This window comes from Neopsephotus bourkii, unplaced genomic scaffold, assembly GCF_033783945.1.
Source record: "Neopsephotus bourkii isolate Nb327-2 ecotype Australia unplaced genomic scaffold, CSIRO-AGI_Nbou_v1 NB_1511, whole genome shotgun sequence".
NCBI lineage: Eukaryota > Metazoa > Chordata > Aves > Psittaciformes > Psittacidae > Neopsephotus > Neopsephotus bourkii.
In genome coordinates, this window is record NW_026901987.1 from 6,094,677 (window position 1) to 6,105,007 (window position 10,331).

General features: G+C 57.9%; 1 protein-coding gene across 1 annotated transcript; it reads left to right on the forward strand.

Moving 5' to 3' along the window:
* Nucleotides 1–2,476: 2,476 nt before the first annotated feature.
* Nucleotides 2,477–10,112, forward strand: PRDM13 (PR/SET domain 13). The gene is made up of 4 exons (XM_061369731.1): nucleotides 2,477–3,054; nucleotides 4,727–4,858; nucleotides 4,957–5,077; nucleotides 8,408–10,112. The coding sequence occupies exons 1-4, from the start codon at nucleotides 2,914–2,916 to the stop codon at nucleotides 9,859–9,861; spliced, it is 1,848 nt and encodes a 615-aa protein (XP_061225715.1). The 5' UTR covers nucleotides 2,477–2,913; the 3' UTR covers nucleotides 9,862–10,112.
* Nucleotides 10,113–10,331: the final 219 nt, after the last annotated feature.

Here is a 10,331-nt window from a genome sequence, read left to right on the forward strand (position 1 = left end):
GCTTTTACTTTTAACACCCGGCCTTTCATGCTGCATCTTGCTCCAGTGGGCACATTAGATCGGTTTCACCCTTCCTTTTTAGGGAAGGAAAAATAAAAGAAAATGTGGTTCCTTTCCTCTTTTGTGGACAATTTATTTCACTTGGGGAACTTCAACTTTGAGCCACAGGACAGAATAAAAATTGGAGAACTGGTGTGAATGCTTCCAGAGCAAGGGCTTTTCTTTTCTGAGTGGATGGGAACCAGCCACAATCGGCTATATTAATAAATAACTTTCCTCACAGTCGGCTTTTACATGGTCCTATTGATAAAATTGTTCGCGTGTCGTTCACGCTTTTTGACTCATTAAGGCCTGGGAGGGAGCTGCTCCCTAGGCGGAGCAGTAGGGTACCTTAGTCGCCTTAAAAGCCCTCTCTCTCTCTCTACCTCTGCGGTTCCCGGAATTTCATCCCGGTCTCATCCTCAAGTGGCCAGGCCAGAGGTTACAGGGACATGTTCATGGCTTAAATTTATTGCCCTCAACTTCTTGTTTATCCATTTTTCCCCATTCAGGCCACTGATCAAAGGGGTCATCTTCAGTTCCCCGCATCCCCTCTTTCCCCTCTCCCGTCCCTGCCGAAGTGAAAAAGACACAATTCCACCCCCCCACTACCCCCCCGCCCCCGGCCTCCGCTGTCCCGGGACTGTCCCTGCCATTGCACCCCGGAGAGATGCGATCGATGATCATTGATGCTACGGGGGGGCAGGCGAGACATTTATCTCCTGTGCTTGCCAATACGTATCATTAATAAAAACCAGATTCACAGCCCAGTGCCGGCCAGCATCCCCCGGGGCAGGCGGAGAGAACGCCCCAACCTGTCGCCCGGCCGGAGGAGCCCAGCGCTGCGGGCGGGACGGGGGAAGCGGTCAGCCCTCCTCTCCCCGCTGGTCCCAGCATTGACGCTGACATTTCAGGGCACCAGAGGCCGATGCCTTGCGGGGCCGGAGCGAACAGCGCTCGGTGTGGGCACATGTCACGACAGCAGCGGCGGTAACTTGCCGGGCTGAGACTCCATCGCTCTCCCTGCGCAATGAGAGGGAAGTGCATCTTTGCATCCGCCAACACGTAAGGCGTGCCCGTTCAAAATAGCTTTCGTCGCCCGTGCGCATCCCCGTGGCCCGTGCTCTCACGGTGGGTGCCACGCGTGACGGCGGCAAGCGGATCCAGGGTAAAGCACACAGTAAGGATCATGTCGGAAGTGATGTGCCAAGGTTCATCTTGCAGAAAGCGGGATTACTTCAGAAGAGCCCCTCGGATACCTGGCACCTATCGGCAGATGCGCCTCTAAGCGTAGCCTTTGGGGGGTTCTTTTGAAATGTATTAGGTCTGACTGTTAGGAAAACGCCGGGGGCGGCGGGGGGGCCAGGGGGGAGGGGGGGAAGCAGTGAATAAAATCTGCATGTGCAACTTCTCCGCAAGAGAAAGGTTCAAAAATCTTCCTTTTTTGAGAGTTACGAGGTACGGAGAGGAGAAAACCTGCTAGTGGGGACTAGACCCAGCTAGAAAAGCGAAAATGGAACACTGAATTTGTTACTGTACACTTTGGTCTGACAGGCACAGCTGGGCTGTTGCATGTGCCTGAGAAAAATGCCGCAGACCTTTCCTCTTCTCCTCCTGGAAAAATCTTGGGAGATTTTTCCAGCTTGAGTTACAAGATGACTTAATTCTAGCACCTCGTTGTATCTTAATTAAAATATTTATGCGAGGAGGAGGGACAGAGACACACTCTGTTCGAACCGCGTCCTTCTGGCTTTATTTACAGCCACTTTTTGCAGGTTCCTCCTCTGAAAGCAGCCTCGATGCAAGCGATTTTGCTTGTGGGAGAGGAACCTGTGGGTGTATTAAACTAGGAATGCAGCCACACGCTGCTTGCTAGACGTCTGTGTTATCAGCTGGTCGTGCCCCTTCGTTTCCCCTTGCCTGTATGTCTCTATTTGCTCTTGTCCCTATTTCTTCATCGTTGGAACTACAACCACAGCTTCCCAGCGCTCACAGGTGCAACGGGTTGTGTTTTACAGGGGCTACGACGGCTCATATTTTGAGCTATTCATCCTCCTTAAGGATCAAAGCTGTACTGAACAGATTACTGGCCTGCAACCAACCCACTGAATTGGTAATATGGTCGTTCTTTTTAAAAAAGAGAAAGTGTAGGTATTTTCTGGTGTTTTCCCATCAAGTACCTGCCCAATTTCTGTATGGCACACGCCGGGAATCAATAGAAGTTAACAAGTCCTCAAAACATTCCCCATCTCTTTGTTTAATCTCCTTTACAATAAAGCCAAGGGAAGAGAATTAAAAATCTTTGAAGTATATTAAACCTCAAAAGGCTCAGCCAAGTAGACTTAAAATAGTCACTTATTTTCCAAAACTGGTTTGTCGAGGAACAATAAAAGGAAGTAAAATTTATGGAGAAATTATACAGTGGATTTGTCACTTAAAATATCGTAACTGTCTCGGGGACAATACCCCATGCTGAGGATTAATGGTCCCTCCAGACCTTTGATTCACCAGCGCCTTTTCTTTGCCCTTGACAAATTGGATTTTTAGGAATGGGAAGGTCGCCTGGCCCATTGTTTGCCAGCCATTCACTCCGCCTGATTATGCAGGAGGGTTAGGGAAAGGCTCCATGTGACCCTCTCGGATGGGACTCCGCAGCTGCTCGAGGAGCCAAACTCTCTCACCAAACTCCGCGCCCTGGAGCATCCCCCTGCCAAGGGGTACCCCTCCTGCTCCCGTTGAAAAGCCGGCGCCCACAACACCGCCGCGTCACTCTGCGGGCGGGGATACGCCGCGGCTCGTCCTCCCCGCCTGCCCCTGTCACTCCGGCCCCCTTAAGTACTTGGGGTTCCCGAGCGCTGGCACCCGGAGGCAGCGATGCAAAGCAGCAGGGCCCCGGCCGGCAGCGTCAGCGCCGAGAGCTGCATCCCTGCGGGGCTGCGGCTGGGCCCTGTGCCGGGCTCCTTCAAACTGGGCAAGTACCTGTCAGACCGCAGGGAGCCAGGACCCAAAAAAAAGGTATTTTCCGACGGTCTCTGCTGCACCGCTGGACCTTGCTTTTCCTTCTTTCGGGGGAAGCCGGCTTAGGAGAAAAGGCTGCTCTTCTAGCTCTCCCCTCCCCGCCTTCAATCTTCCCTTCTTAGAGCAAGACAGGAAAGGAAAGGGAAGCATGTCCAGAGCGTCCCGAGATGTCTCCTTGTGGCATTGCCAGGAGAACCCGCCCATGCCCTCTCCCCCCAACGCCAGCGCCGGGGGTCAGCTAGCCCGGCTCGCCTCCGCGACGAGGCCAGCGGACCAAGCGGCTCTCCTGGAGGAGCGGACGCGCTCCCGCCTTGAACACAGACGTGCTGAAAACGTCGCCGCAGCCCTGTGCCTGGTGCCCGAGGGTGCTGGTCCCTCCTCTCGGCCCCCGTCCCGCTGGTCTCCGTTCACTCGGGCATTACCCCTTCCCGACAGGGTTGACTTCGTGATCTCCAGCCCCGGTGAGACGGGGAAATGCGGCTTTCTCAGCCCCCGGGTTTTGCTCGAGGGAGCAGCAGATACACGGATTCATTTCTGGCTCGGGTTTGTGCCCCGCGTCCCTCCATCCCTCTCCCCAGCCGCGAGCCCTTTGACTGGGGCCGCAGGGGAGAGCGGGGCAGCGGGCCGGGGGTCCTCCAGGGCAGGGTGTGCTGGTGGTGGGGTCCGGGGCAGCCCGGAGCCACTCGGCCTTCTCGAAAAGCCTCGAACCCACAAACCACTCGCACAGCCGGAGCGGGAGGGGGTGATTGCCTCCCGGCTGCCAACACCGGGGTCAGCGCGTGTCCGAGCAGTGGCGGGACTCAGACGAGGCTGTGAAGGGTGCTCGCCCCGTCCATCGGGCTCCTCAGGGTACTGCGGGTGGTAGCCCTTCCTCGACACCCCGGAGAGCCGCGGCTCACGCGTTCCGCTCGGATTTTTAATGGCCTTTAATTGTTTTTAAACGCTCTGCCAGCCCACTCAAATTTATTTCTCATCTGGCTCCCTTGGTTTCTCGCTTTAGACCGCTTTGTTCCGGTGACTTTTATTGCATGGTCATTCAGGGAACTGGCACTTCATTTTCTCTTTGTATGGGCAAGCAGATTATGAAGTATGGGGCTACAGAGACTTTGTAGCTAAGCAGAATCCTTCTCCCCTTTCCCCCTCCACATCTTCCGACAAGTCGTGTGTGTCGCGATTGTGTTGCACCGACTCAGAGACTGCATAAACCCTTACAAAAAAAAAAAAAAAAATAACATCTTACCTGGTCATTTAATACAGCGCTAAGCTAATTGTAGCAGCTGCGACTGAACGAGGTGCATTTGGACCAGTGGGATCTGAGGGTAAAATCCCATTTCCCTTCGCAGTGCTGGGGACGGGGATCTTCTATCCTGACTCCTGCAGAGCAGCACCCCCCACCCACTCCCTCCTAAGCCGTCCGCAGCATTCCCAATGCACCTGCGATGCGGGAAAGTTCCTGCCCAAAGGAGGCTGAGGATGTGAGGCCGGCAAAACGAGATGCTCTGGCCGCTGCTTCCGAGCTGCGATGCCCAGGCACCTGCCTGGTGTAGGAGAGCAGGCTCGCAGGGCACGGCAGAGCGGGCAGGCAAGGAGGCAGGGGGACGGGTAAGCTGTTTGCTTGTTTTCTGTTTCGTCTCGCGTGGAAGTGACAGCGGTGCCGCCTGTCTTCCAGGTGCGGATGGTGAGAGGGGAATTAGTGGATGAAGCCGGGAGCTCAGCTCTGGAGTGGATAGGGTTAATCCGAGCTGCCCGAAACTCCCAAGAGCAGACACTGGAGGCTGTTGCGGATCTGCCAGGAGGACAGGTACCCCACTCGCGGCTCCGGGCCGGCCTGGTACTGCTCTCCGTCACCTGCCTCCCCTCACAAGACTCCTGAAGAAGTTTGCTTTTTCCCCTTCCCAGATTTTCTACCGGGCGCTGCGAGATGTCCAGCCGGGAGAGGAACTCACCGTTTGGTACTCCAACCCACTAGCACAGTGGTTTGACATCCCTGTCACGGCCACCCCAACGCACGACGAGAAAGGTACAGATGCGGCCATTCGTTTCAGAGCAAACAAATTAAATTAATCAAACCAGACCCTCTTAATTATCACCTTTGGCGGGAACTCAAACTGCGGTAGGCAATAGTGGGTCCTTCAAATTGCTCCCTTAGAAAACATTAATGCCAGCACAGCTGCAGTGACTTTTAACCTGCCATCCTTTAAACTGAGACTCCATCTGCTTATGTTTGAAGGGTGATCTATTAACTCAGTAGCGTATGGAAAGGGCCCCGTGCCTCGAGTCGTTCCGACTTCGGTACAATTTAATGATCTTTTGATAGGCAAATGGGATTTCTGTGAAACAAGGCTAGTGTTATGGTGCGAGACAGCAATTTGGCTTCACGGTCTTTAAAAATACCTCTTGCATCTCCCATGTTCCTCGGTCAGAGCTTCAGAGCCTATTTTCAGGTTATCTTGTCGGTAGGTTCATATAGTCAAATCCAAACGGGTATTGGACGATCCCTGTAAATTAGGATGTATGAGGTAAAAAATTAAGTCGGCGTCAAATCGGGTTCAGATAGGGAAATCCGAAGATACCGGGAAGGGGAAGACACCGGGCTGTGAGCTGATTCTTAGCTGGAATTGCACTGCTGCTCACAAAAATTACAAGGTGGCAGCACATTCAGAGAGAGGGAGAAAAGAATACGAAACGAAAAGGTGGCCGGCACACCCTGCTGCCCATCTCGGGGGTCCGGCCGCTCCCCCGGGCGGCGGTGGCTCTGCGATCTGCTGGCGGGCAGTAGGCCACACCGGGCCAAGGCCGCTCAGCTGGCGACGAGAGACCCCGTTGCTCCTGCCCAACACAGAAGATGCTTCAGCCGGCGGACTCCCCGAGAGGGGAGCAGGGGCTCAATCCGGGGGATGTTGAGCCCTCCCCAGCCCTCGAGGCCTGCTGCTCCGGAGGGAAATCGGGATCCGACCCTGAGGGATGACTGCAGAAACACCTGGCGCTGACTGCTCGCCTCCTGCCCAACTCGTGAGATGCGCAAGAGCACAAATCCCTCCTTACACTAAAACTTCATCCGGAAAAGAAACTCATCGTCACGTCTCTGTCCCACCCCTCCACCGAGGGCAGTGAGGCCGCGGGTCTGCGGAGCGTCACCCCTTCTTAAAAAAACCTGCTCTGGCGAAGTTTTAGCTGCAGGAAGGAGGAGACGGGACTGGGTTTTGCCCCCTCTCCCCGCCCAGCAGCCCCTGCCGGCGGATGATGCTCGAGGAAACGGCAAGGAATCTCGGGGCTGCGAGATGCAGCAGGCGTGTGGCATCCTCCCCGCCCCGTCGAAGCAAGGCTTAAGTGCAGACTGACCCTGCGGATGTGTCGTGTTTCCGGCCCCAACATTTTCAGGCTAATTAAAACGGGCTGAGAATAAGCGCATCAAATGCTGAAGTGCTCATCTTTTAAGGGCAGTATGCTGGAAAAAAAACCCGTAAAGTCCTACTAAAAACCTCCAACCAAACAACGGCCACCCTCCCCCCCCCCCAAAACCCGACAAAAATCAACAAACAAGCAAACAACACCCCCCCCAAAAAAACCCCAAACAAATCCAAAGCCAACAAAATCCCAAAGCCAACCTAGCAGAAGAAAGTCAGAAGGGGTTTTGTTTTTTTTTTTGCTTTGTTGTTTCTTTTTTTTTTTATTTATTTTTTTTTCCGAACAAACAAAACTTTGGAAATCTTCTTTTCCAAATCTTCATTTATTTGGTTTTACTGGGATGCGAAAGGGGTATTTTTCGTTTCTTTCTTCCCTTCACACCCCCCCCCCCTCCCCCCCCGCTCCCGAGCGATGTTTGCTGGACTAGAGTTGAGCCGGGAAAAGCCCCGGGCCCGGCTCGGTGGCGCTCAGGAGGCGGCCGGTCCCACCAAACTCTTGCCGAGGGCAGCCAGAACCAAACCGCTTCGCAAAGGCGAACGACGGCAGCGGTCGGTGGCCGCACGCCCTTGTGTCCACAGCGATCCTCGGACCGGTTTGCTATTCACGGCGGTGGGGTTGGGCCGCGGTTCTCCCTCCCGCGGCTGCTGCCGGGCAGATACGCTCCCTCCTCCCGCCAGCCCTCCTTGACGGGGCGAAAACCCGCTTCCATGGACTTAGTAATGCCGCGCAGCTTGAGACATCCGATTCGCAGGAAGCGAGGAAGGGCTGAGCAAGGACACAGGAGACGGGACACTCTCAATAGCCCCGGATCTGTTCACGCGAGTTCCCGAGGACAGCAAAGACTTCGTGTTTCACCGGATCAGAGGCCACCGGCTCGTCCCTGCCCCAAACGCTGAATTAAGACCCCTGGGACTGATTGAGTCCACCATGCCTGCCGACCAGCCCCATTCAGCCGTTGCCCCGGCTGAAGCTGCCCCATTCCTCGTGGTTTGTGCCCCACCCCACCCCCATCGTCCCCCAAGGGATCCCTCGAATTGTGAGGAGCTGGTCCCACGCCCGAGAGGCCTCTCGTTCTTGTGCGGCACTTGGTCACATAGTGAGGATCGGCTGGAGACGGGGTGGGAATGGGCAGCAGTTCATGAGGGCCCCGACGGCTCCCGAAACGCCTTAGTGGTATGTTATTGTGACGAGGAGAGACGGGGCGGAAGAAGGATGGATATTATGTAGACATAACAAGAGAGAGAAGGAAGGAGAAGGGAGAAGGAAAAAGAAAGAGAGAAGAGAAAGGGAAAAGGAAAGGGGGGAAGAGAGAAAGATAGGGAAGGAAAGGAAAGAAAAAAAAAAAAAAAAAAAAGGAAAGTGAGAGAGGGAGAAAGAAAAAGAAAAGAGAGGCAAAAGGAAAAGACATAAAGATACCCAGGCAGGCAGATTGCCCGCAGAGGCAGCGTTTCACCGTCGGGGCTCAGGAGGACACCCTGACGAGGAAAGAGAAGCCTGCTCCTCTGCATGCCGGGGAGTCACCAGGGCCGCTGCCACCGAGGTCTGTTGCGCTTTAGAGTAGCCGAAGTGTTTAGGGGACGGGGCACAAAGGGCATTGTCCTCTGAAAGGGAACGATTACATATGGCCCATACATATCGGATATTGTCTCGCCGCGTAATGAGGGGCTCACGATCATTAGATTGGCCTTTGTTCGGTGCAGCCGACTCCCTGACATACGCTACCTCCTTTGCAAACGCCAACAGATGGGCCCCCCGACAGACTACTCGCGGCAGCAGCTGCTCCCCTCTGCCTCACGGCGACCGTCCGCGGGAGCGCAGCCCTAACCGCGCAGAGCCTGCACCGCGCCGCGACACGGCGGGGAAGCGGGGATGCGCGGCTAGGCGCTGAGATGCGTGGGGATGCGCGGCCGCCGCTGACGGGCCCTTCCGCTTGCCTCCGCAGGGGAAGAGCGGTACATCTGCTGGTACTGCTGGAGGACCTTCAAGTACCCAAACAGCCTCAAGGCCCACGTCCACTTCCACTGCTCGCTGAGCCACGGCCGCCCCTTCCTCCACCACGACCACGGCCGGCCCGCTGCCTTCGGCCTCCCGCCCAAGGAGCCGCCTGCCGCCGCGCTGCGCGCCCACCCGCCGCCGGGCTGCGGCCCGCGGGAGCCCGTCAAGCGCGAGGCCGCCGTCGTTTCCCCGCCGCTCGCCAAGCCGGGGCTGCCCAAGCGTGCGGCGGGCAAGGAGGAGCAGGAGCGGGCTCTGGACATGAGCGTAGGGGCCGCCCGCGGGCCGGGGCCGCTGCTGGGGCCGGCGGGCGGCAACGGGCTGGCGCTATGCCCCGGGGCGCGCTCGGCCTTCCGCCCCGCCGGGCCGCTGCGGGAGGAGGCGCGGGGCGCCGCCGCCCTCGGCTTCTCCAAGCTGCTGGGGGGGCTGAAGGCGGGACGCGCAGCCCCCGAGGCACCGCCCAAGTGCGGGGCGCTGCCGGGCGAGGCCCCCCCCCCGGCGGCAGCGGCCGGTCTAGCGTGCGGCGGCGGACTCCGCGCCTTCCCGCTGCTCTCACCGCTGGAGGAGGCCTCGGCCTTCCGGCAGGTGGAGCGGGGGCTGCCAGGAGCTGCCCTGCCGCCAGCCCGCTACCCACCGCTGCCCGGCGGCGCGCTGGAGCGCTTCGCGCTGCCGCCCTTCGAGGGGCTGAAGGCTTACGCGGGGGAGTGCGGGCTGCCCGTGATGCCGCTCACCGTCTACAACGGAGAGCTGCTCTACGGCGCCGCTCCCTACTACCCGCTGAAGCTGCACCTGGGCGGCCTCCTCAAGTACCCCGAGTCGGTGTCGTACTTCGGGGGGCCGGCGGCAGGGCTGCACGCCGCCGAGCTGGGATCGCTGGCCAGCATCGACCGGGAGATCGCCATGCACACGCAGCAGCTCTCCGAGCTGGCGGCTGAGAAGGGCCGCGGGCGGCTGGAGGCGCTGCCGGCGGCAGCGGCGGCCGGCGGGAAGCCCAAGACCGGGCACCTGTGCCTCTACTGCGGGAAGCTGTACTCCCGCAAGTACGGGCTGAAGATCCACATGCGGACTCATACTGGCTACAAGCCGCTCAAGTGCAAGGTCTGCCTACGGCCCTTCGGGGACCCCAGCAACCTCAACAAACATATCCGTCTGCACGCCGAGGGCAACACGCCTTACCGCTGCGAGTACTGCGGCAAGGTGCTGGTGCGGCGCCGCGACCTGGAGCGGCACGTCAAGTCCCGGCACCCAGGGCAGAGCCTTGGCAAGGCGGCCGAGGACAAGAGTGACTCTGGCTACGCGGCCCCCGAACAAGAACAAAAGACTGACAACGAGAGCGACGTGGACGTCTGCTTCACCGACGACCAGAGCGACCCGGAGAGCGGCAGCAGGAACCGCGAGCAGTGACACGGGATGCAACCGGGGCGGAGCGGGCCGGTCCGGAGAGGCAGCCCTCCCCTCCCGCTGACTCCGAGCTGGGGCGGTTCCAAGGGGGGCAGTGTCGCGGGGGAGCGCGGGCTGGCTGGCACCCGCTGGCGGCGGGGCGGCCGGGAGTTGGGCCGGGAGAGTAAGGGGGGCGAAACCCTGGCGGGCCTGGGATCCCACCGAACAGACAGCGCACCTCCATAGGCGCCCGTATTTTAGTGGCCATATATTTTTATTGTACCTTTGTGTCGAGGAAACTGTGCCTTTTGGAAGCGATTTTTTATTATGTGCTCTCCCGCCACTTGTTCCTGCGATCCAAGCCGCAGGGCGCAGCATAAGACCCTGGTCACAAGCACCTCTGGCGTCTGTACACCTTATCTGACACCTCAGATGTGCTCTCTCGGGTCCTAATAAAGCAATACCAGCAGCTTTCTTGAAAGAAAGAAAGAAAG